The sequence below is a fragment of the Mycteria americana genome, chromosome 1 (genome assembly GCF_035582795.1).
Source record: "Mycteria americana isolate JAX WOST 10 ecotype Jacksonville Zoo and Gardens chromosome 1, USCA_MyAme_1.0, whole genome shotgun sequence".
In the NCBI taxonomy this organism is placed as follows: Eukaryota; Metazoa; Chordata; class Aves; order Ciconiiformes; family Ciconiidae; genus Mycteria; species Mycteria americana.
The window spans coordinates 14,168,405-14,195,994 of NC_134365.1; the positions used below are offsets into that span (position 1 = coordinate 14,168,405).

Consider the following 27,590-nt stretch of genomic DNA (forward strand, 5'->3'; position numbering starts at 1 on the left):
TCTGGCCATAAGCAGTCAGTTCTCCATTATTTAAAATAATATAGAGCTAGGCTCCCTTACGTAATACTGCAGTTCTTGCACCCAGCATGGTTTTTAGGCTCAACTTGAATGTTTAGGCATCATAATGTCCATGCAACTGGTCGCATTAGGATTTGTTAGATCTGAAGCATTGCTATATGAACATGTGGAGCCAAGCCAAGTCTGGAAATAGCTTGGATGCATGCAGTACTCTGTCAGAATCAATAGGTACCCTTAAAACCAGCAGCACTGGGAAGAATCAGAAAGAGTGCAGGTAGCTCTCCCTAGCCTAGGATAGAATTGAGACCAAGCTATTAAGTTCTAGGAGTCCAAAATCACTACTGTGAAGTGCCATTTGGCACTGTTGTACACCTTGTAGATTGGCTTCTGAGATCGTATGTTCACTTACATAGAGCCAGCTGTGAGCTGTTCCTAACGTCCTGCTGTAAACTAAGCAACTTGCCATTGGATTTTCCAGAAACTGCCAACATTAAATTACCCGCATTTCTTTGTAGCGGATGCTAGCCTGCCTTTTATGTACAAAAGAGCCCAGAGGCTGCTGTAGATGTACTGTTGTTGGGGGTGGTTTAGTCTGGAGAAAAGGAGGCTCAGGGGAGACCTTATCACTCTCTACAACTACCTGAAAGGAGGTTGTAGCGAGGTGGGTGTTGATGTCTTCTCCTAAGTAACAAGCCATAGGACAAGAGGAAATGGCCTCAAGTCGTGCCAGGGGAGGTTTAGATTGGATATTGCAAAAGATTTCTTCACCGAAAGGGTTGTCAAGCATTGGAACAGGCTGCCCAGGGAAGTGGTTGAGACACCATCCCTGGAGGTATTTAAAAGGTGTGCAGATGTGGTGCTTAGGGGCATGGTTTAGTGGTGGACTTGGCAGTGCCAGGTTAATGGCTGGAGTTGATGATCTTAAAGGTCTTTTCCAACCTAAATGATTCTATGATTGATACTTCTTCATGAACATTATTTCAGCCCAGCAAGACCTCCCAGCATAAAGCAGAGTGTGGGTAAGGTCTGACTGTGACACACTCTGTTGATGCCACAATTGGACTGATCAGTGCTAATTGGTTGGCAGTTCCCTTGGGACTATTACTAGTTAGTGGACTTAGAACCTATGCTAAGCCACTAGTAGCCAGAGGGCATGGAATAGGGCAGAGGTAGTTTACAGCTATCTTGATGTGTCATCCATCTTTCTGCAGAAGGCTTCTGTTGGAAGGATCTGAAAACTAGAATCCTTGCTTTCTACCAGTGAATAAGATTGAGTGCAATCTACGAAGTGCTTTGACTGCTGTGGATTCATGCTGTTCAAAACATACTAGCATGGTGGTGGTCTTCAAACTACAGTTGTGCTACTTACTAATTTGTCCCAAACTAGTTTGTTACACCAGTGCAGTCCATGGAGTTAATTTCAAATAATATCTTGCTGGTGTTGATAAAAACAAGTGGATCGTAGAAAAATAATTAGATCTATATCTACGTGAAAATATAGTTCATGAAAGTGAGACATATAATTGTTTTGCTTTGAGTCTTTAAATGTTGTTTAAAAATTTAACTTTTTTCAGGTGCACTATCCTTCTGAAACAATAAAACAAACTTAATGCAGATTAAGTTGAAGTGCTTCTTTATATAGTCTGTAATATTGCTAGAAGTCAGTCTTACAATTGTAAAGCTGTAGTAATTTGAGTGAAGTGAGTAATTTTAACAGGAATTTACAGCTATGGAACAATATTTTGGCTTATGTTATTGAACTTCTCATTAACAAACTTTGCTGTGTAGTTTGGAAAGACAGTGTGAGACTTCTTTTCTCTATTGGCCACTTCTGTTAATAATCAGTCAGCCTTACGTCTCCTGTGTGTGTTTATATGAGATGTTTCTTCCATCAGTTGTAGTCATCATTATGTAATTATGGCTCTGTCAGCATTTCCAGCCCCCTCCTGGAGGTGGGGAGGGAAAGGATGTGGTAAAAGACACTAAGCACTTGAGCAACAGAGTATTTTTAAGGGGGGAAAATGGAGAAGACACTAGTAAAATATTTGAGCAAGGATGGCACAAAAAGGAAGGCCAAGAAGAGGAATATGTGGGAAAGGAGTTGTTAATGTCAGATTTAAACATAGCAAGGTGTTAATTTTCATCTTGAAAATGTGTTCAGGTGCAAAAACATTCTCAGTCTGATTTATGAAGATAGACTGACACTTTTTCTTTTAAGGGGTAAGAAACTGATGGAAATTGAACATGTGGTCAGTCTCAGTAACTGCAACTCCCAAGGCTCTGCTCTCAAGGGAAGGAATTTTTCCAGAAAACCTGGTGGTTCAATGGACAAAAATAATCAAATTTGTTTGACTGGGGAGTCATTAGCTAATCTGTGCCATGGGGACTTTTCTGTAACACTTATTTAGCAGAGCCAAACATCTATGTTCTGCCAAAAATTCATAAAAGTTAAAGAATTTGGGGTGGAAAACATATTTAGTCTCAGTAAAAAGCAGTCTTTTTTTTTTTTAATGCTTTCCCTATCTAGAATACTTTTTTAGTCTTATACTTGAGTAGTCTGACTTCCACCACCCATTTGGGTTATTCTGAAACAGATGTTCATTGTATTGGTAGTTTTTATTTTTTATGGTAAGTAGCTGACTCAGTACTTCTTTTTATCATGTGCTGAGACAACTCTTTATTGCTGTGCATTTTTAAGAAAGGTAGTTGAGGCTGGTAAATAAGATGAGTTGGTATGTGAGCTTGTTTATAATAAAGGACTTCATAATATTTAAATAAGATAAATATCTAAACAGAGTCAAAACTTGCATACCATAGTGACAGATGTAGCTTTTTGGGCTTTTCTTTTTGCATTCAGGAATGCCACAAGGCAGCCAGTTTGCACCCGAACTGTGCAGATATTTTTATTTTATTTCCCCGCCCTTAAAGTGTGCCTCACTCTATTTTCATTGTGCTGATAGCAATGATGGCCCTGCTAAAATTGGAAAGGTTCTTTGCAAGCCGTTTAACTCTTCAGGTTAAGATCGTAGAGCCTAAAATGACAGTGGCTTTTCTTTTACTTGTTGCTTTTGCCATGTGGTACAGCAGGTTTACACTTTGCCATCCTGGGTGAGGGAGTAGTGGAGTACTCTGTGGGAAACATTCCTAGGACAGATGCAATGTAAACCTAGGTTTGTTAAGGTCTCTGCTTGTTAGAGTTTTGTCAGAAGCATCAAAAGGTTGAAAAGCTGAATTACTGTTTCTTTCAGTGACAGTAATTCACTGTCAAGTGACAAATTATGCCTTAATATCATTGGTTTTGTTTACTGTTGATGCTTAGATTCTGTAGCGTAGTTCTAAGCAGCATCACCTGCAGAGACTGTAGATATTGACTGTCATATATCTCTAATTCTAGCACAGCACTTCAATCACCAGGTTTTCTTAAAGGTTAATGAATCTTGTTACATTCTTGGAGACCTACTACGTATTGTAGCATCATGTCAAAAGTCTTAAGAGTCCACTCTGTAATCTTATGACTTAAGGTGTAAAGACGCCATAAAGCTCAGTATGTGTGGATTGGTAAGGTCACAGTATAATTTAGCTGTCATATAGTCCATAGTGAACCAGCCTATTTACCTCACTTCCTGGGACACAATACAGCATGAAGTTTGTGCGACACTAGTTGCTGTTTGCCAGAATACCTCTTGCTTCATCCATAGCTTATTCTTTATATAATATAACACTGGAAGGGTCAGCAGACTTATTTTTTTGTATTAACTTTTTTCCACAAGATAACAATGCTAAAATGACAAAGTAGATTTAAAGATAAATTGACATAAGGCACAGTTTGTTCTAGAAGGCCATATATCATCTCGTGTAATGAATAAGGATTTTATGCAATTCACTTAAAGTATGTGTAAGCAAAATAAAAACAAATTGAATAGGGGTTAAGTATGAACTATGGCATGATTCCATCATAAATCAAGTTTAACTGAGGAAGAATAGAATTAAATCCATGTGGTAGTTGTACAAGCATGTGATTTGTTCTGTTTTGTTCAGGTAGGCATAGGTTATGTCACATGACTTGTACATAATCTCATCTATCACCTTTTATTCCCCAAATCTATCCATAGTGCAACTTTTCAAATCTTATCCTTTATCTCCATTTCTACTGAAAAGAAGTAGAAATAGAGATCTTATCCTTCATTTTTCAAGGCTTTGTATAACTTGGGGCTTAAGTCCAAGCATAGAGGCTTGAATAACAGAGGTAATATGAACAATTATACTGAGAAAAAGAGCAGCTGTGGTTTTTTTGCAAACCTTCACCAAAGCTATGTCTACAAAGTGAGCCAGTTAAAAATCTGTGTAAATAGCTGTATGTAACAAAGACAGTGGATGTTTCAGTATGTGGTGGCAGAAAACTGATTACCAATGCTTTAAGTGTCATAATGCTTTATGAATGTTAAGTCTTCATTATTAAAGCTAATCTTTTTTTTTTTACTTTTCAAAATTAAGTGTTTTGGTTTTTAAAAATAAATCAGGTTTTTCTTTCATCTGTTTGTGACTATTTGGGTTCTTCACCTGTATGATGTATGTAAATAATTCATAGGAATATTGTAAAGAATTATTAACTTGTTGGTCAGAGGTCTTGGGTGAAAAGGTTTTTTGTTTTGTGTAGCTTTTAACTAAGAACTTGATTCTGATTGTTCTGCACCAACAACTGCTTTCCATTTGTTTTGCCTCTTAATAGTGTTACTTCCCTCTGCCTTTTCAAACTGTGATGACAAGTTTTCCATTATGTTTATTTAAGTTTATTTCTTTTAGAGTGTGAATATAGAGAAGCTGCAGGGGACATCCATCAACATATCTACTGAAGATGGGCTGCTGAAAACTAAGTATCTCTATGCAGAATCATCATCTCTGTCTTCAGTAGCTGGTGATATTCTGCTGGGAAGTATTCATGGTAAGAAGGAAACACTGTCACAAATTTTGCTGCTTTGAAGGTATTCATAATGTTCGCAGTAACAAATGGACTAAAGCTATACACTGTCAGTAAATCAACTGTGCACAGTATATGAACAAAAGAGTTCTGTATTTTTAGAGACAGAATTGATGAGAATTCACTTACCATATAGCATACTGTATTTATTTTTAAAAACAATTTTATACGCATACTTGTGAAATAACAAAAAGTGTATATTATAGGAAAGAAACGTATCACGTACTAAGGATGTCAAAATATCTTGAACTCCAGCAATGAAAATTATACTAAAAGTAGTAAAGAGGCTTCTCTTCCCCTCTCTCCACCCTTTATTTTCTTCATAGGAGAAGTTAACTCTTACAGCATCTACTAAGAAATATGGTAGAACTTGGCTGTATTTTGAAGTTTTGAGTAGAAATGGTCTGTGTGTGTGCTGGCACCCTATACTAATGTAGTATAGAACACACAGTGTTTAAAGAACACACAGTGACAGTGTTCTTTGGGGGGGAAAAGTCTCTAATTCATCCACCCTTTACTGTCCTTTACTTAAAACTAAAACTAATTGTTTTAAATAAAACTCAAACTAAAACTTGAGTATCTTTTATATAAACAGCACTCAGGGTTGGAATCTGGTGTGGTTTTCTAATTTAACAAAATTCCCACTGAATTCTGACTGTGCTGTCATGTGTTTGTGGTGATTTAAGTAATTAAGTGATTAAGTAAATTAAGTGATTAAGTAAAACAAACTGGAGGATGTACAAAGAGTGAAAATTACTCAGGTCAGTCAGAGTTCCAGATTTCCAGCTATATGCCTTATAAACAATTTGCTGCATTTTCTTAGCAATTCTGTCCTGTCATCTTGCTTGATAAATGACTGTTGTTTCTTCCTTAAAGGAGCAAGTCCTTTGTCCATTTATAGTAAATTTAAGACTGGTTTCTAAACCTGTTAGGTAAAGTTCACTTCAGCGTGCGTAGGTGGAAATAAGATTTTTTTTTTTTTTTTTCCTTCTTGTTACTGTATTTTTCTAACGTGTAGACTGTATTGTTACTGGTATTCCTGTCTGATAAACTGTTTTGTGTTGGTTGGGTTTTTTCCCAAACTTCAAACTGATATAATGATACTGTGGAATGGTCAGTTTGTGAGTGTGTTCATGCCTCTGTGCACATCCAAAAGTTTATTTCTGTTTTTCTTGGAACAAAAATGAAATGATAACTGCTGAGGTTAGTGACTTACTTTCTTAGTAATGCCTCATTGTCATTTAGCTGAAGAACAGTATGAAAACAAATAGAATTGTATCCAAATTATACAGACATTTCTTACGTTACTTCAGGGTTATTTTCATGAGCTCTCTACTAAATGGGTCTGGAACACCTAACGTTATTTTAGCTGTTTCTTTTAAAAACAATTGCATGTTAACATTTGCTTGATCCTTCTATTCTATTTTTTCAGAAAAATATTTTCTGCAAAATATCATGTTCCTCAATCACGTTTTAATAGTAAGAGCAAATAATTTTAAAGTCTTTTATTATATTGCATAGATATATACACACACACATATATATTAGTGGAAAAGATAAACTCAGCTTATAATTCTATGTTAGAAAAAAATTGGTCACTTTCATTTCTAGTCTTTGCTCATGAGGTAGCTCAATTTTAGTAGTAGTTTTGTTTGTAAACACTTGGACAGATTGTTTCTTGGGCAATTAAGCCCACTATTTCCTTATAGCTGACAGTATACTGATATTATAGTTGGCCTAAAATCAGCACATCTGTGCACAAAACTGAGCTAGACTTCGTTGCTTTTGCACTGAGAACTTTGAAGTCAGGGCAACACAAACTTTACAAACCTGCCTGGGACCCATTTTGTAGTTGAAACCCTGGCTGTGCAATTCCCACACTGTCAGTGCCCAAGCTTGAGTGCAAACTTGGCTCAGGAAGGGCCTGAATAGGACTAAAATTAGGACCTGAAAGACTGAAACTGACTCTGTGTAGAAATACTATAGTGATTCTGTATTGCAGTCCTTAAGCAATCCTGTAACAGTGATACTGTCTTCAATATTCTTGCTGTCCAATGTCTCCGATTATGGAGGCATGAGTGTATAGTCAGAAGTTAAATTTTCTTTGCTGTCACAAAAACCAAACAGACAAAAAACCTCACCAGCATAATACAAGCAAACTACAGACAAAAGATTGTCTGAGCCTTTTATTTTTAAAGGAAGTGAGTATATATTGTGTGCACCATGTATTTAATGTTGTTGAAACTGGTATTTTAGTTACAGAACAAAAATGACAGTCACGCTTTTTTACAGAATGTCTGTATCACTGATAGCAGGATGAATACAAATGGTAGTTTGAATATTTGACTTTTAATTTAACTTGAGGTTAGCTCACTTTTTAATGTCAGCTAGATTTCTCTCCTTTCAGTGCATAATTGTTGTGTTTGCACTTTACTAGTAATTTAAAAACTTAACAGAATTTAAGATTTGACTTAAAGGTATCTTTCTTAAGCATTTTCATATTAAAAATTACTATCTCTGAAAAGGTGTAAATTTTACTCGCACTACAGCAAATTTGAGTAATGCTGTCTTAAAATAACAAAATAGCTTGCATTTTGCAGGCACCTTTTAATGTAAAATCTAAGTAATTCATATATCTGATAAGATAGCTAGATTGAAATGTCCAGAAATGGGCTGTTCCCAGTATATGTGTCTGAAGTAATTGAAATATTTAAGATGCCCTTAGAATGAGGGGTTAAGATCTCTATGGAAATATCAGTGAGTACACGTGTTTTTCTGTAGTCCAACCCACAACTGAAAGGCAGGGGGTAAGCGGTCCCTATTGAATCTAATCAGTCTTGCAAAGAAAAAAAAAGGTAAAGGTAAGAGATCATGCATGTAGGCATTCTTAATTGCTCTTTTGCATGCTTCATAGTTTTACGGCAAATGAATAATGCATTATTTTAAAGAAATTGGTTTTGAGTCATTTTAATCAATTTCTGTAACTGGTGTTACAGATGTCAGGTGCCATTGAGCTTTCTAATTGACCTAGTAATTACCTCTAGTCAGGTCTTTCTCTCTTTGCCCTTGATGTGTCCAAAAAATACTTGGCTATCTTACAATTTTTAAGTTAAGTGTTGGCATTCATGGAACAATTACATGACCAAAAATACACTTCTGTGCACTGTCTACAGACAGTGCAGGTCACACCACAGCAGGACATTCCTATCTGCTTTAAAAGCAACTTTTGTTCTAGCTAAATGTTTGAAGTGAGCCTATCACACTAATATGTTTACATTACACAGCATTAGTCGCATCTGCCATGTAAGTTTGTGGTTAATAGGAGTTTGATTTCTAAACGTTTAACACTTTTCAAGGACCTGCTTATCAAAACAGAAAACAAAAAACCCCAGAAAGAACAGAACAAAAGAAACAAAAGAACAGACCAGCAAATCCGCAAGTCCCAGGGGCTGTATTCAGAGCATAATCTAGCTTCAGCTCCATGGGAGTTGCTAGCTGACTAAAGCCTAGGCTTTTTTGTAGGTTGTACAAAAATAACTACTAGCCATGATAAAATGGGGAAAAGGGTGGAATAATTATAGTGTGCCTTTTGAATCAGCAAACAGTAAAGCCAAACATCTTTCACGTTCATTGAAGTATGGTTTTGTTTCAACTCTGATTTTCAGAACCCCCAAGTATTTTGTACAGTATGTGCTTGAAATGATGAATTTAAGACTATTGATGATAGGCTTCTTTTCTAGCTTTCAGCCCATGGACTGCTAAGAAAAACACTACAGGTCATATACAGTGGAATGCATTCTACCCTAATGGCTGTTTATTACTGTGTAATTACTGAAGATGGGAGCAGAGCTTGATCCATTTGCAAATTTTAAAAGCCTCTTCTGAAAGATATGAAAATTGTTGTGAATACTGTGTGTTACTAAATTACTGTGATCAGCCTTATATTTCAATCTGTTATCCTCCTGGGAGGATGAGGGAGTGGCAGAAATGACATGTTGTGGTTTAGTTTTTTAATTTAAAGCATTTTTTGGGAGGCAGTTACACATGTGTAACATACATGGAACTATGGAAGTTTCTACCAACTTTGTTAGACTGTTAGCAGCATAGATGGCTTTTCTGTTATGAGGTACATCTGTCCTCCTTCCAGATTCTCTTGATACCATAGGTAAAGGGGAAGAGTATGTATTTTGGGATGTAAGGATAAAACACCAGTGCCCGTTCAAAGTAATGCAAGGTCAGTAGGAGCCCATTCTATGTTTTATGCCTTATACACTGTCTGATATTCTCCAGTTTGCCCAACACACTCAGATCTTGCTGAATCCAATGAAAAATGTTGACAATGGGTCATCATGCACATAAGAATAAGTTTGGAGGGACTAGGTAATGTTCAGTGATTCTTTAGGCTATTGTCTAGGAAGTAGCCTTTGAGCATAAAGCAAAAAATCCCCCCAGAGGGAAGGGGCATGTGCATATGTATATAGAAAAGGAAAATAAAAACAGTTTTTGTCACTCATCCTATTGAACTACTTAAATCATCCATAGTGCTGTTGCAGGCATCAGAGCAATTTAAAAAATTAAAAATTTGCCCCAAAATAAAATAAGAAAATACTGTGCTTTAGCCTCGCAATGCCTCTCTGCTTTTTTCTCCCTCACATCCAGTCTGTGCCTTTTAAGCTTTACTCAGAGTGTTTTTCTTTTCTGGAATAACTTCATTGTTACCCATGTGTTTAGAGTTTTGTTTGTAAAGCAGTAATACTCAAGCAATATAACTGGTTTATGCTATTTTGCTTTTATATGCAAATTAGATATACTACTACAACTATAACGCTCTTGTATGGGATCACATTACTTTAGTCTTTGTTATGATGTCAGAAACCAGTTAAATAATATGCTTTTAACATTTTTTTTTCCCCCTTTTCTTTTCCTAATAGGTAACACCAGCCTTCAGACCAAAACAGGGAGTATTACAGTAGGTAGGTTCTACCTTCTCTGAGATACCTCTTTTCTCACTCTTCCCTTCCTCTTTCTAAAAGCTAAATATTTACAGGGAAAGTAAAAAGGAGGGGATTCCTCACGGGTGTTTCTGCCCTCTTTTCTTTTCAGGAGTAGCACTGATAGCTGTGTAGCTGAAGGAGATCCTTTCCAAACTTGGCACTCAGCCTTTTGCAGCTGGGCAAGGCACTCTGTCTAGCTTTTGATACCACAATACCCACTGGGCTTTGCACAAGTTAGACTGAGTCTAGGTGTTGTCTTTTAGATTAAGATGGGATAAAAGGATACGAGAAAAGACTAAGTGTACATCAAATGTAATCATTTTGCCTTTAACCTAGTTCTCTGTCTTATATTTGTTGATACCAATGATTAGCTATATTTAATTTTTGTATCACGAAGCATTAATCATTGATGTATTACATATTGGGGGGAGGAGGGAAGGCTTGTGATAGTTTAAACATTTCCAAACTATTATGCTAATAATTGTTTTCCCTTCAGAAATAAAAATAGCTTATAAATTTTCTTTCAGGAACTTGAGCTTTCATACAACAGGATAACTCAGAGTTATCAATTATGGTATACATTATATCAGTTGCATTATTCTAGGAAAATATTAGGGCCCCTTTTTGACCATTTTATAGTATATCAACACAAAAGTAAGAAATTAAAATTCTCCTTAATTCTATGGCAGAAAATTGAAGTAACAGAATCACAGACAAGGCTCAGTGTCTCTTGAATGTCCATAGAAGGATTTCCCCTTCTGTAAATAAACTTGGTTACAGGCCCAAGTCTCAAAGACTTCTGCTAATGGTAGTAACCATAGTCACTCACTAAGCATTGTTCAGGGACGAGCTGTACTGTTAGAACTCTTCTTATGTTTCTAAGCGATCTATATTAACATTCCTGGAAAATGAATGCAATACACATTCTTATGAGTTAGTCATTAAACCACAGGATTAAATTAAGTTTGCTAGTCTGTTTTTCCTTCTGTTAAATAAACTCATAGAATATGAAGAGTGTTTAAATAAAGGTTTCCTAACACAAGAGAGCTTTTTTTTCCATCAACAGATGATGATTATTTTCCTTATTTAACCAGGTTCAGCTTAAACATTAAAACACATCTTACAGTTGAATAAAGTTTACTTTTCAGATTTCAATTCTGAAGGCACTAGTTAGACATAATCTTTTCTTTAAGAGCATTAAACATCCTTTAGATTTTCATGGACTTTTCCAAAGGCAAATGACTTAAGATCCAGTGGTTCAACTCTAAAAACTTGAGAAAGAAAATGTAAAGTTTTAAGTGAAAGGTTTTTGTATAGGAGAAATTTATGCGACAAGATAGCTTGTTGGGTTGCCAGAGACCTGACAGGGATTTGCTGATAGAAATAGGAAGAACAGCTCAGATCTTACAACTTCCTTGGCTGGGTTTTTATAGGGATGTAGTTATTTATTTCACTGGAGGCAGACTTTTATCAGTTAACTGAAAAAATGTATTCATCTCTAGATTTTGGGGATGTATCCTTAGGTTCTGAGATTTATTTACAAGTCAAACTAAAACATAGTTGAGTGTGCTAGATGGTTTTTTCCAAAATATTTTTGGGAAAATATAAGCGACTTATTGATGGTTCCTTATTCTTGTGTAATTCTGCATTAAAACAGGAAGCCAATGGTGTTGTGTCTCACTCCCTTTAATTTTCTGCTTTTTTATTATTTATAGAATAGTTTTGTTTTATTTGGCTTTTTTGTAATTTGGTATTACTTGTTTGTGTAAATCTATTTTTATTTTTTGAAGACCGTCCAAAATTCAGTCCAATTTTAAGCGTCTGGCATATGGCAGTGTTTCACACTGACATTGTTAAAATATGAAAGTAGGATTATTCCCTTTTTTCCTATAATGTGAGTTTTGTTAGTCACTGACAAATTATATAGGAAGCTATACCAGAAGCTTCCTACTTCTAACAAATGTTCTATGTGTCTTGAATGACTTCTTAATTTAAAGCAACCAGACCTATTTTTACTTCTAGTTTAAGTTACTACTTAAGATAGTCATTAGAAATCGGAATAATCTTACAAAAAGTAATGGTGTACTTTGTTTTTAGAACTAGCTTAATCTTTTAAATTTTTATTCAGTAAATTTGTAGGAAAACTCGGGTTGGAAGAGACCTCAGGAAGTTGCAGAATTGCAGAATGGTTGAGGCTGAAAGGGACTTCTGGAGGTCATCTTGTCCAGCCCCCCTGCTCAAGCAGTCTCTAGTCTCCAACCTCCTGCTCAAAGCCATGCCAACTGTGAGGTTGCTCAGGACTTTATCTTGTGGTCTTGAAAACCTCCAAGGATGCAGACTGTACAGCCTCTCTGGGCAAACTGTTCCACTGCTTGACTGTCCTCAGGGTGAAAAAGATTTTCCTCCTATCCAGACTGAAACTCTCTTTTTTCAATGTATGTCTGTTGTCTATCGTGCTCATGTCACGCACCGCTCTGAGGAGCCTGGCTTTGTCTTCTTGATGACCTCCTCATGGAGATTAGGGGGCTGCTGTCAGGTCCTGAAGCAGTCTGTTCTGCAGGCTGAGCAAGCCCTCATCCCTCAGCCTCTCCTGATAGGGACGGTGTTCCGTGCCCTGATTATCTTGGTGCTTCTCTGCTGAATTCCCTCCTGTTTATTGATGTCTCCCTTCTCTTGGGAGCCCCAACACTGGATGCTGTATTCCAGGTGTGGTCTAATAAGTGCTGAGTAGAAGGAGATAATCCCATCCCTTGATGCACTGGCCATGTTCCAGTTAATACTGCCAGGGATACTGTTGGACTTCTTTTCTGCTGGGGCACACTGCTGGCTCATGTTCAGTCCTGCTAGAATTTGCTTATTTCTCAATGTTACTGGTATGGTCTGATTATGTATTCTCTACTGTGCTGCCAAGCCAAATTTTCCCCTACCAGCTCAAAAAAAAATTGTTTTTCCTTACTGGATTACTTACGTTTAACCCAATTATGCATTGAAGAAATGAATCTTCTGTGTTTGGTATAGTCAGAAATGATAAAGCCTATGGTGGTTGTTTTGTTTCAGAGGGAAGGAAACAACCTTAACCAGCTTATGGGCAGCAGGGACTTATTCTGGTGAGGAAAACTCTCACTGAGATCCAAGAAACTTTTTTTTTTTTTGGGGGTAAATATGTCAGTGTCAGTTTGCCTTATTCTGCTCATTTCTTTCTTCAGTAACCCACACTAGACAACCTAAAGGCTTCAGTGACTTGCTGTGATGCTCACTGTCTTAAATCAACTGAAACCTAACAATTAAGAACACTTCAACTTTCTTAAAAACATGAATTTTAGTATAGTCCTGACATGAAAGTGAACTGAGGTGTCTGAGATCCTCTGTTGTGATGAGTGTCATCATAAGGCAATTTTCTAGTACTGAGACAAAACACCAAAGTTTTATTTTAAGAAGGGAATCAATTATGAAAAACAATTATGGTATTTAAGACAGTTTTGGATAACTGAAAAATAAAACAATAAAAAACTTAGTGTATTTAGAAGTAATGCTGCATCTGTGAGTTTTGTCTCGAGGGTTCAGTTTTTAATATGTGATCTAGGGAATTTTTAAATTAAAAACCTCATTTCTGAATTCTATTAAAGGTATTTACTGTATTTCATAAAGTACAGCTCTTATGTACTTTAAAAAAAATACCCATGCACACATTTGTCTCTTAATAGCAATTAGTTCTATTGATCCAGTGTTTGCCATCTGCTTGAAGTATGTTAATGTTCTGGCTCTCATTAAGTGTCCTTCATCTTCCAACCTTGTATCTCAGAACTTGACCTTCTTCTGTGTTCTGCTGATGACAGACCTGTAATGTTTTTTCCCCATTGTTCCCATGCTTTTTTCCGTGCCATCCTATACTAAGGGTGCTGCTCTCCAGGCAGGTTGGAATCACTGCTTTTTCTTATCCCCCAGGTGTCAGGTTATGAAAAATGAAAGTTAAAAAAAAAAAAAATAGCCCACTATGAGTTAATATCTATTGAGTTACTATTTGGTTTTATCATCGGTCTTTGTTTCCATGTTCCCCTTCCCTTTCTTTGCATCCTTTTGAACGTAGATTATATAGCATTCTGAACAGATCTTATGTCCTGGAGAAACTACTTAAAATTGGAGCATACAGAAAAAGTAGCTGCTGCCTGAGAACAATAGGGTTTTCCTTGTGGTTTAAAAGAATAAACTTTTTTACTTCTGTACATGTTCTATTAGCAATAAACAATTCTGGTGATGCTACATCATGTATGTTTTATAGCATCTCATATAATGGCACTGAAGATTCTGGATGTTACAGTAGTATTTAAGTTTATATTGGTTTTGGAGCAATATTTTTTTCTGACTCTTGATAAGATATGTATTTTATATTTGTAGAATGTATATCTTGCTACAGTTGTCAATACCTATTTGTAGCAGAAAAATGAAGGGCTAAACCACCCATTTCATCCACAAATGGGTGCTTCTGTTCCAATATAGAGCTAACCAGTCTGCATTCCAGACAGTAGAAATATAACTAGACACCCAAGTATGATCCAATTCTACTAACTTCTAACAGGCAGTACTTTCCTACAGGTATGATGTCTGAAAGTCTTTCATAGGATGCCACAAGTGGAAAAACAGTTGATTTTTCTGAAAAATTGTTTCCTTCCCTCACTAGTTGGGGTGCACTGAAAGCTCTTCATAATTGAATCCAAAATGCTATTATATAATCACAATTAATATACATTAGCTATGTTCTAAGAAATGCAGTATCCTATAAATATCAGGCTTGTTCATTATATTTTAAACATAAGTTTCCCACATATGCCACTCTTAATCTACAGAAATTTGGCTAATGAAGACATAATTTTCATGGATTTACATCAAGAGAACAGATCTGAAAGTCTGAATCTATGGAGAGCTACACTAACATATTCATCCTTCTTGGAAAGAAGCGGCTATGATATAAAAACTGCATGTCTCATGCATATTAAAATACAGGGCTGTGTTTAATATTGTAGAATACTACTTATTTATTAGATCTGGAATGCAAAACTCAAAGTGCTTTTCCTGTTGGGATAAAATACTATTGATGCTGAAGAAATCACTCTGTAGTTTGAGGGTTTTTTCCTCAGTAGGTCAGCATTCTCCTTAAACGTACTAAAATTGAGGCTAACATTTTCTTACTACTCCTTTACAAGTGTTATAGGCTATGAATTTTGAAACTGTGAAAATGAAATCCTGGTGTTAAAAGGAGGCTGTTATGTTTTGATCTGTAATAAAAAGTAAGTTGTAGAAAAGAAAGCATAATGTTTAATGAACATGACCTCTGGAGGTCATCTGGTCCGCCCTCCTCCCTCCAAGCAGGGTCACCTAGACCAGGTTGCCCAGGACCATGGCCAGACAGCCTTTGAATATCTCCAAGGATATGCCAATATACCAAGGTATATACAAGATCCCCCCTGAGCCTTCTCTTCTCCAGGCTGAACAGTCCCAGCTCTCTCAGCCTTTCCTTACAGGAAATATGCTCCAGTCCCTTAATCATCTTTTTGCCCTTTGTTGGACTCTCTCCGGTATGTCCATGTCTCTCTTGTACTGGGGAGCTCAGAACTGGACACGGTACTCCAGGTATGGCCTCACTAATGCTGAGTAGAGGGGAAAGATCACCTCCCACAACCTCCTGGCAACACTCCTCCTCATGCAGCCCAGGATACCATCCACCTTCTTTGCAGCACAGGCACATCGCTGGCTCATGTTCAACCTGGTGTCCACCATGACCCGCAGGTCCTTTTCTGTCAAACTGCTTTCCAGCTGGTCTGCCCCCAGCATGTACTGGTGCCTGGGGTTGTTCCTTCCCAGGTGCAGGATTTTGCACTTGCCCTTGTTGAACTTCATGGGGCTCCTGCCAGCCCATTTCTCCAGCCTATCCAGTTCCCTCTGGATGACAGATGACCTTTTGGCGTATCGGCCACTTCTCCTAGTTTCGTGTCATCAGCAAATTGGTGAGGGTACACTCTGCTCCATCGTCCAGATCATTAATGAAGATGTTAAACAGTACTGAACTCAGTATTGACTCTGGAGTTCACTGCTAGTTACTGTGCCTCCAACTTGAGGCTCACAGATGAGCAGTTTTACATAATTTATTGAAACTTCCGCAGGAGGTTTTGTGGGGATTTCATATTATTGACAACCGTGTTCCTGACTAGATGCACATATCTCTTCAGAAGCTGCTTCCACCTCATTAGTCTCTTAAACATTTAAAATAGTAGAGATCTATAGCTAATTGTTTTGCAGAGATGATTAACACAGTATGATATAGTCTGTGGAAGAAGATGTATAGATATGGGCAGTGTGGATAGATATTCAAAGGGGAAGATCCCATTTGATCTACAGTAGGTCAGAGGCTTATCAAGGTGAAGTTGTACTTGGCACATTGTATTACGATGCAGGATTGTGGCATGTAATCATTTTTTTTCTTTTGGAACAGAATAAGTTACACAAAAGAGACTGGCCTTTAAAACCAATGGATATAAGTTCAAAATCTAGGTAGAAAATAGATCCTTTAGAGGTAAAAGGATAATCTGGACAATTTAGTTAGCAAAGGATTTGTTTTAATGAGAGATTTCTTTGCTTTCTGTGTTACATCATTTGTTTTGCCAGGTCTGGATAGTGAGTATGGTATGGACTGCTAATGATTGTTTAGTAGTATGTGCAATTAGTCTATTTAATGTACACATTTCAGTTTCTAATAATATTTTTCATGTGGCAGTTTTAGAACAATGAACTAAAACAAGAAAATTGACCAGTCTTTATCAACAAGTGATACTAAATAGCCAGTTAAGTAAGAATTAAATCTTCCTCACACTTCAGATATGTTTCTTTTCTCCTATCTTTAACCAAATCATAATAAATATTTTGTGTTTTCCTATTGAAATCAGTTTTGTCATTGATTTTAACGTGAGCAAGGTCAGTCATTGTGTGCTGTTAGGAAAAGCAAATATGTTTTTGCTTAGATTTAAGGAAAGATCACTTAACTATTTAATTGAGGTTCTCAGTGTTTCTGAAACTTTGCTGTATTTTCTTTTGCCATAAGAAACTTCTGTTCAGTACTTGGCTTTATAAAATGAAGGAAGAAGAGACACTAAATGTTGCAAATTATGTTTCAGTTTTGTCACCTTTGTGGGCCTTTCGGTGATCTTCAATTGTATAGTCTTTCTCAAGTTATGTGACTTAAGTCTTACTCTTCGAGCTGTACTTATTTTTCATAAAGCTTAACAAACTTTGTCAAGGAAATCTTGCTTCACTGCTTTTTTTGTTTCCTTTTTTTTTTCCTGTACTAGTAAATTCTTAAATAGCTGAAGTTGCTCAAGAGTTACCATCTGTTCCGTTTCCAGTAGAACAATCCATCCTTGTATTTCCCCTTGATTTGTAAGTCCTTAGCAAACTCTGAATTCAAACTGTGCACTTTTTTCTTGTTTTTACCTTGTTATTCACATTGATCTCAGCTAACACTGGGTGTATATTTAAAAATAAATTGTCTTAGGTTTGTTCTGTCATAACTAAAATGTGTTGTCTCCATTATTATTTCAGTTATGTATTTTGTCCTACCAGATTGTGTTACTTAATATAGTGTAATTTTTCTTGTTGAAATATGTATTTATTTATATTTGGCCTTTTTTGTTTTATAACCCGTCTTTAGTTTTAATCCATTTTCCATTTTTTTCCCCCCCTTCTCATTTGTTTAGAGTTATAGCGACATAAAACTTAGCAGTGTCTTTAATAGATTTTGTAGAAGTGATGACCAACTTTAAGTCTCTTGGCATTCTTATTTGTATCTAAATAGCATTTGTATATATCATATCCATAACTTTTTTCCATAAATCATATTCAGTTGTTTCAATAAAAATATATTTCATGTTATTTCCATAGATCAAAGCTAAACAGCTATCGTAATGTCAGCTTTAGTGTTTGGTTAATGCTGCCAAAGTTCTCAGTGTTTTTGAAACTTTGCTGTATTTTCTTCTGCCATAAGAAACGTCCGTTCAGTGGTGTACTCTGGGAGTCAAAATCTGGCAAGTCATCCTCCCAAAACAGTGTTCTGCTTAAATTTTATTTTCAAGGTAAATCTGTGCCTTGGTGAGCCTATGCCTTCTGCAAACGGAATCCAGTCTCTCATGAAATTAGAGTTCTTTTTTTTTTTTTTTACTGTATATACATATATATATGTGTGTGTATATAAAATTGAAAATCTAGAAAGGAACTCTCTGTTTAGTTTTGAAGTGGGGCTAATAGATTTGCAAAAGGCATCTTTCCACTGTGAAGAATCTCAGAAGAGCTACTTTTGCATTTGAAGAGTGGGAAGAGGAAGGATTCACTGAATAAACGTTTGTCCCTGTAAAGTACCATCAGCTGGTGGTATTGTACAAACTGTTAGCAGTTGCTCTCCCTGGAGAAGGTTGCTGTCCTATCACAGGAGACTCTTCTTTCTTCATAGTGCAGATAAAGGAACTAATTGCATGTTTTGTTTAAAGCAGAAGAGTCAGAGGCTGGATATTTCCTGTATCTGCTGCCAACAAAAATCTCTGTCAAGGTTATGTGCAGTCTCAGTGATTGGCTGTTACTAAATTTGATTTGGAATATCTGCAAAAATAGCTTTTACATGAAAATGTTGATTTATTGCTACAAAAAATTTCATTAAAAAGATTGATTCATATAAAATTTTTCTGTTTCTATGACTTTCGTTTTCAAACTTATGAACACTTTAAAAAGTTATTAATAAAATGTTTCATTGTGACTTACACAAGCAAAACTTTTTTCCCCAGTTTATTAATTTCAGTTAACGAAGAGTTAATTTTTTTCCTTCAGATTTGGAACAGAACTTCTTTTACACAATCTAGTGAGATGGGAAAAACATTCCCATCCAATTCTAGTCATTATTGTTTTCTTGTTAGTCAAAGACAGTCTCAGTTTCTCAGCTGACTAGATATGGACTGGCTACTTTTTTTTTTTTAATTACTTTCCCCTCCAAAGAAATCCGTTTTAGCTGTGGGATAACAACTCCTTTCTATGTTTTTACTTTTGAAATAATCAGTAATACACTGATCTTCCACATCTGTGCTTGAGATCTGGCATCAGAAAAGCTCCAGATGAGTGTATTTAGAGCTAAAACTGTATGGCAAGCTTAAGGCATTAATGTTAGACATCCTTGTTATGATTAATCAATTTCATTCTCTCATTAAGGTTTGTACTTTTTGAAATGGGAAGCTTCATTCAGGCTTGATTTTGTTATTTTGGCTAGTTCTGAAAGTTTGACTGTGTTTCTTTTACTATACACATCCAGAAACTAAGAGAAACAGTCTCTCTCAGTATTTCAAGAGTTCTTGCCAATACTTTCATTTCTAGCAGTGTGTCTAAAGATATTTCACTGACTGCTTTTTGCTCACTTACATACGTAGGTGTTTTATGCTTCTCTAGAGTGGCTTCATAATTTCTTTGCAATTTTTATCAGCTATAGGTCTGTTCAGTAGTTCAAAAGTTAACTCTTTAGGACTTCACTGTAATATTGTGAAAATTCATGTATTTAAAACTGGAATACATTGCAAGAAATTAAAGGCTACTTCTCAAGTATGCAATTAAGGTTTCTTAAAGGCTTTCTCTTTGTAAAAAGGTTTCTTCAGAAAACTTTGTTATCAAAAATTTCAGCTGATAAGATATAGAAGAAAATGTAGGGGTGTCTATTCCAGGGAAAAGGTTGAATGCTGTTTTCCTGTGTATATTAAAGTGCAGTAGTTATCTCAAACGTTTGTTTAAAATTCAGATGTAGTGAGTCAGACTTTACAAAGCCTGATAACACAGTTCTTCTGTGTAACAACGTGTTACAATACACAACTGTTTGTTGTTTGCATGGGGCGGCTTTTCTGGGTAAAGTTCTCTCTGTGCGGTTTGAGCAAATGAACTTTTTTGGAAACTAAAATAGATCTTAGTCTTCAAACCTTGTGCTTGATCTTTGCATGAAGATGAATTCATCCTTGTAGAAAGAGGGGAGTGTTGTTGAGGCCTTGTAGATGCTGCAAGTCCAGTAACAGCTGCAGGGCTATGGCCTTGGGAGCAGTGTATGCCGCAGCTCTGGACTGGGGAGATAAGTTTTGTTCAGAAACCTGTTTTTCTAAGAGAAGTCTGATATTCAGTAAGTGAATATAAGATACTTCTCAAACACAGAAGAATTGACAAAATCAGTTCAAAGTACAAAGAAGGATTCTGGCAAATTTTTGTTTAAAAAGAGTGAATGATACACAAGTTCTTTTATTTTTTTCCTTTTTTTTTTTTTAGATTCATCAGATGGGAGTCTAAAAGCTTCTACACATCATGGGGCAATAGATGTTTATGTCAGTCAATTAAGAAAAGTGGATCTGAAATCCCAGAAAGGTTAGCAAACTAAAACAAATATTTTTTTTGTGGCAGTTTATGATGTAAAAGAAAAGAGGGTAAGGGTTTTTTTGTTTATCTGTCTGGAAAAAATAAGTTTGTGATTGTTGGTTATCTACGTTCTTTTTTATCTCATTATTAGAACATGTGTATAAATACTCATAACACAGTAAACTCTGTAAGGGGCAATGATACTTAAAATGGATTACAGAATATTTTTATTTTTCAATACTTTCTTTTCTTCCTGGCAATCTACCCAGCAGAATTCTGCAGAGTTGACTTAGATTACAATCTTCCTTTGCCTTGAGCACAGTTTACTGCATGGTGCTGATATATCTATGTGCAGAGTGACAACCATCACATATTTACATTTCTTTTTCCTGCCTTTTCCTGGTGAAATGTTCCATTATTGAAATTGGAAGGCATAAAAACAAAGATGAGAGGGCCTTACCCTACCATTCTTCCTTTTTTTTTCTCCTGGTTAAACACTAGAATTTCACTTCTTAATTAAAAGCTCACTCCTAAAGTTGCATTCGTAGTTTTACAATATCATATCTTCTGAATGGCAAATAACAAAGCCCTGAATACATCTCATTAGTCCTAGTTTTGAAAAAAAACAAAAACAAAAAAAAAAAAAAAAAAAAAAACCAAACCCACTACAGCATTTCTATAGTTGACTTTAACATCATGTCAGACACTTCAGGTGGTTTAAATGAACATTGTATTTGGTACCCTTCTCTTCTTGTCTGAGAGACAATGCCTGTGCCCTATTAAAACCTGGCAGTTACTCAAGTGGGGAATAATGAAGGAAATGCATTGAAATCAGTTGTGTGCCATTCTTCTGTGCAAGCTCTTCTGGTTCCATTGGTGCAAAGAAATTTATTTTTATATTATTTCCTGGTTACCTTTTGAATCACTTAATACCAAGTTATGTCTCTTTGAATTAGTAGCGAAGAGGAATGTATTTAATAAAAGCTAATTAACGTTATTTTCGAAACATTGCCTGACATCTCTTCTGGCAGCACAGTTTAGTAAAGGCAAAGTTGATGAAGTTCTGTTTTTGTTTACCCCGTAAATTCAGAGTAACTGCTGACAGCTGCAGCGTAGAAAATGTCCCATTCGTGATAAATTAGCTGCATGTGTGTTGGGTTTTATGAGTCACATCACTGAGCAAGTCTCCAAGGAGGACCCAAAGATGAAGACCTTTTCCCTTTCTTATCCCAAGGCTTTTGTGTATCCAGCAAAATTTAGGCCTAAATTATACTGACAGTTACTTGTTCATCAGGACTGTCACAGGCAAGTGATTCTGCTGAATTTAAATTGCATAGCTAGGGTTGCTTTCTGACTGCTACGTAGTTGTTATAACATCAGTTTTCTTATCATGTTCTGCTTCAGCTTTTGGGGTGTATTTAAAGAAACTTTTTAATGTTTTTCTAAAGTGAATGTTGGAATTGGGCAAAAAGTAAGAGCATATATATAGAAAGCATATTCTGAATTTTGGTAGGTTTTTGTTTTAATGTGTAGGGCTCAGCTTCCAAACATTGTGACTGAGTAATTCCAAATATGACTAACATGGGCAGGTTGGGGGCCCAGCATCTGCCTTCAGTCTGATGCTCAGAAGCACATATTTAGGGGAAGCAGAAGTCAGAATTTCTGTTTTTAATCTCAAGGGTAGAATTATTCAGGCCACCAAAGCTGCAATTTTACTAGTATTTTACATTTTAGTGATACATAGTCTAAACTGGTTAGTCACTTTTGAGACTGTATCTGTTCAATGATGTGAACAGCTGGCCCTGTGCACTAAAGCAAAGACAATTGCTAGCATTAACAGTATGTAAGCGGCATCTCATCGTTCCAGAGGAGCAGTTCTTTCATAATGTGCCATGCAGTGGCTGGATTAATCATCAAATTCAATCTCCTGTCCTTGCTTAGGAGTGTAAATATGCAACTAGAAGATGAAACTAAAGTCATAATACTTGTGAGATCTATTAGATTTGCTTCCCGATCATTCCTGTAAGAAGATCCTCTAGCAAGAGCTGTTGCTAGAGGTATATGTCAATGTTAATTTTCATGTTTGCAAAGGTAATACTGTGACACCATTGTTTACGTGTGGCATAGTATTCTGGTTATGATAAATTAAGATATCTTCATTTATCCTTTCAGAGACAAAAAAAGAGGTTACTGTGTCTGAAGGCTCTTAAAAAAAAAAGATTATTTGATTCAAGTTAGCTAAATAATTGCCAGTTTTATGCTTTGATCACAATGTTAAACTAACTAGCTTTCATTTAAATTTATACCAGGTTCTATTACAGTCAAGGTACCTGCCTCTCTCAAAGCCTATTTACAGTTGTCTGGAAGAAAAGTGGATGTGAGCTCAGAGATCCAGTTAAAAGAAACACAGAGTGCCTCCAAAGATGATCATGTAACTATAAGTGGTAAGGCTTACTAATCTTGGCTCCCAATAAATGTCTGTCTGGCCTTAGTCAAAGGCATCCACGTTTCCTTATGAGTTTATTGCTCTTGGCTTCTTCTTGTTTCATCTGTTTCAGGTTCAAATGTTTGCTTGTGCCATTGTACTCCCCATGTTACTAGATGACTTTTTCATTTTCTTTGGTAAATGACTTGTGAATGCAAACAACTGCTTTGCTAACAAAAGTCTTAGAGCCAAATTCATCCTCAGCATTATTCCAATGAATGTGTGAGGTAATCCAGGGCTGAATTTGACCTATTGCTTTGTTGGCTTAGACAGTCACATATAATAAATTCCCAGGGAATGTCTGTCAAAAATATAATGAAAAGTTTTCTCTGTGTATCTCTGTTGGGTGGGAGGGGGAAGTAAGAGGGGTATATGGTATATTTATAAACGTACAGTATCAACGTTAAACAGTGCAGGATAGGCTGAGAAATGATGGGTGGGAGATAGCTAGGAGAAGAGTAGAAGAAGCTGGAGCATGGAGGAATAGAGAGTACACGGAAAGGTGCCTGTGGTTACTGGAAACATTCTTCTAATGCATTTAAAATTGAACTTGGGAATCCCAAGTCTTGCTGTTTCCTGCTTTAGAAAACAGTTGTACAATTCATTGTCAGGGTGTGTATTTCTCTCCTCCTTTCCAGACGTGTCTATCTAGATAGTTAAGTCTGTTGCTGTTACCAGTTTCTCAGTTGGCTCAAGAGGAAAGATTAACGTAATGTGTCTGAAGGCTCCAGCTTTGTTTTTGAATGTGTTATGTCAGTATGACCTGCTATGATAGCAGATTGGGTGAGGCTTTGAGTTTTTCTCTGATTTTAAACCTAAGAAAATATGCACAAAACCTGTTTTCCTCCCCCATGTAAGATTATAATCTCAAAGTCAGGAAATGTTAGAAGTGTATGTACATAATTTTAATATGTAGCCTGCTTATATAAAATACTAGTCTTGAAATGTATAGGTGTATCTCTTCCTGTCTTGAACAGTAACTAGCATTTAAATTTACTAGTGGTTATTAACTACAATTTTTTTTTTAAAACCATGGGTAGAAGTTTTCAAGCTAGAAACCTGTGGAAGGACCCCAGATTCCAGCGAGGCTCTATGGAATGAATTGCCTCAGCAATAAAACAACACATCTCCCAGTGAAGGAGGACCACTGGCTGGTCAATCATCTTGTTGTTCTGGCAATATTAAAGATAAGAGTGGTGTTTCAAATATACACAGCTGAATGGCTTCTCTGGTTTCATGACCCAGTCAGTGTTTATGTAGGACAGTCATTGCTGAAGCGGATGCAATTTTTCAACCCACCATTCCATATGGAAATGATCTTGGCAGTTGAGGCCAAAAGCGGCTCTAATTTACATATCCCAAAGGCATATCCCAAAGGCCTCAAATATACATATCCCAAAGGCATGGAAATCAGCAAGAATTATGCAGAGGCAACAGCGTTAGGCCACTGATTATCAGTTGTTTCAAGAAGCACAAAGAATTTATTAAACATAGATCTAAATTGATCATAATACAAGTGAATGAAAAATATACCCTGGAATGGGTAGAATGGATTTTCTGCAGGATACAATTCAGCTAAACTAGTGCTGGCCTGAAGTAACGTATCTTCATCTGTCTTTATACCCAGCACTTAGCTTTGAGTGTTTTCTCACATAATGTAACCAATGATTTATCGCAGCTCTCTCCTCCCATTTCTTCACTGGTCAGTAAGAAGCAACAAACCCGAAGGGAGGTGAAGTAGTTGGTTTTAACCTGTGCTTTGCTCCTTTTCTTACCCTTTTGAAAACGGTGCCTCCCCTTTCTTTGCCAAGTCAGTAATATTCCTTTGGCATGGCAAGGGAGATGCTTCCTGCTTCTCCTTCTTTACCTTATCCCATGGGGACAGTGTATTCTTTCTGCAGGCCAAGCACTTGTCCCCTCATTCTCAACAGTCTCTTCTTCTTAAAGCTGATATTTGAGAATTTTCTTGTACAAGTAGATTGTGAAATAATTAAAAATCATTTAATACTGTTTCTATATCATGAAAACTTTATCCACTGTTGAAGTTTTAGGTACCGAGTCTATAGCTGTCCTTCTGCTGCAACTAAAGAAATATAAAATGGAGAGAAAAGAGGGCGTTTGCCAAGTGGAAAAAAACTGTATCACAAGAGCATGGCAGTTTAGATTTTTATGCTTGTGAGCTCAAAGGTTAGTTTAAAAATAGATGATTTTTCAGAAACCGGCCAGTTCTCATGTGGATAACACAGGAACCGGCTGCTTTCAGGAAGCTTTAGTTGCCTCTGGGATTATTGTGAGAGATGTTAGAGAGGAGGCTCTCCAGTGGGAAGACAGGGTAGAGTTCTGTGACTTGGGTAAACATGCACCTAGTCCATCACCTGCTCTAGGAAAGCCTTCCCTGCCGCTGTTACAGTAGCTGTGCTGTACGTCATCACTTTGCTTCACAGCTCCCGTTTCCACGCTGAGTGGGGAAGTCAGTACACTATAATCCCACAAGCAGTTATATCCAGGGTTTTGCAAGATAGCCAAGGAACAGAGCGAGATTTAGTCAAAGCAAGAAGATGAAAGCCTGGAGCAAGTGCTGTAGAGGCAGAGTGATGAGGGTGTGAAAAGGTGTTTTGCTCCTTTAGAAAAGGAAGGGACTTTCCTGCAAAATTGGGACACTTGCTGGGAAAGGGAGGGAACTAGAGAGCAGTGCCAGGGAGTTTACTCTTCAGAGAAATTTGCAAGGATAAAGCATCTGTTTCCATTGACATCCGTAGGCACTCTTACAAGTAGTATGTATGGTATAATGAAATCTGTTATAAAACCAGATTTTTTTTATGCTAAGCACTGGTCCAGCTTCCATCTGTGAAAGTGTGTGTTTGGCTGTCTAGTTTGAGAATGCTTGAGTAACTCCAGTAGTCAAGGCATTCTTTTCCTTTCCCTGGCAAAGAGGGTAGGAAGAGAGGATTCTGCTTACCCCTTGCTGCTCGATATCTGTGCCTTCCCTGTGTCTCCAGGTCTGCCTGTATTCTTAAATCAGCTGATTCAAGAAGCCTGTAGAGATCACTAACTATATCTGGAACTATATATGGTAGGAGGAGGGGAAGCGGGGGCTAAAAAGTGTCAAATACTCAAGCAGAAAAGGAGCTTAGGAGACTGTCATGCTAAAGGGTTACAAACATGTTAAAGGGCAGGGTTAAAATTCAAATAATCATGATTTATATGGTTTTTAGGCCATTTTTCTAATAAGTCCTTTAAGTTCAAAGTACAAAGGTAGGAGTAATTACCTGTGTGGTCACAAGGGGAGGAATATTTCAATAAAAACATCAGTAAACAGGAAACAATAATGTTAACACAGTTGCAAAAAATAAACAGTGTATTAACACGACTGTTCTGTAAAACTCAAAATAATCCCTTGGCTTTACATAGCATTAGTAATACTTTGGGAGGTGTCCAGTTTTGAGTACTGTACTTCAGTACAGTGGATGTGGACAACTGTAGAGACTCTGAAGGAGAACATGTGATCAGACACCTAAAAAATGGTTTATGAGGGAAGACTGAAAAAAAGTGTTGTTTTTGTCTAAAGAAGAGAATACTGATAGAAGGTAAGATGCACTTTTCCAGTAAGTAAGTAATTGCTGCAGAGATGAAAGAAATAAATTGTTCTCTGTCCACTGGTGATAGGACTAGAAATTATGATTTGACCTTGTGGTAAAGTAAATAGCTAAATAGTAAGATAAACTTTCTGGTAGTAAGCGTTTGTCTGGTGAGGCCATAGGACTGTCAGTACTGCATATGGTGAAGAACAGGCTAGGCAAGCCTCTCAGGTTAAATACAGTGCATCCTCAGGTGGTTGCTTTCAGCCCTGTGTTCTCTTGTCCTAAGTTGATGTGACCATCTGCTCCCACCCACTCCAAAGGAAGGTTGAGGCATGTGGATGGATAAATTTGGGGACTAAATGAATGCAGCCAGTGGGCACGCTTCCGCCCACTTCCATTGCCAGCTTGTGTGTTGACAACTGTAAGCTTGCTGGAAAAAGTCTTGGAATCATTCAGAGACTTTCTTTGGATCCTTGTAGCTGATGGTGTCAACTTCCAAATCTAATTGTCTGAGATATAACACCACCACCACCCCCGCTTTTTTTTTAATCATGTAAATCTTCCATCTCTGGTGCCAGGGACTCATCTGATTCCAGATCTTTCTCCATCCCTGGCCCCAGTTCTAGTGCCAAGTTCATATTCAGCGGCAACCTTTGACCTGGCCATGAATCTGCTTGGTGCCGAGTGAGCTTTTAACTTTGGCAGTCGCTTCCTCCATCCGGCTTTCAGCACTTGCATGAGTTTCCTTGGTAAAAGTCCCACAGTGTCACAGGTGCTTTTCAGAGGCTGTGGATGTTTGTCCTTGTAGGTTATTGTGTCTCCCTATTCTTACTTTCTCAAGTTGGCAAACCAACCTCTTCATATTTTTCCATGCTCTTACAAAGAACGTATCTTTGGGAATGATTGTCTTCTCCCAGGTCGAGACATTCTTGCTCCCTATTTCATCCAGCATGACAACACTTGAAGCAGTTAACAGGATTTTTAGCCTTTGGTACTAATGCCACCCCATCTACAGCACTAGAGCTTTGCTGAGCCACATCTCAACAGTGTTCCTCTCCGAACCATGTCTTCTGGTGACCATGCACACAGGTAATAGGGCACTGTCTTTCATGTTAACT

General features: G+C 37.0%; 1 protein-coding gene across 2 annotated transcripts in view; it reads left to right on the plus strand.

Moving 5' to 3' along the window:
- FAM185A (family with sequence similarity 185 member A) overlaps nucleotides 1-27,590 on the plus strand; it is a 46,571-nt gene that overhangs the window by 14,319 nt on the left and 4,662 nt on the right. For both annotated transcript variants that reach the window (XM_075491380.1, XM_075491372.1), the window contains 4 exons: nucleotides 4,822-4,960; nucleotides 9,928-9,969; nucleotides 20,320-20,415; nucleotides 22,716-22,850. In XM_075491380.1, coding sequence (XP_075347495.1) covers nucleotides 4,822-4,960; nucleotides 9,928-9,969; nucleotides 20,320-20,415; nucleotides 22,716-22,850 — 412 coding nt within the window. The remainder of the gene's footprint in view (nucleotides 1-4,821; nucleotides 4,961-9,927; nucleotides 9,970-20,319; nucleotides 20,416-22,715; nucleotides 22,851-27,590) is intronic.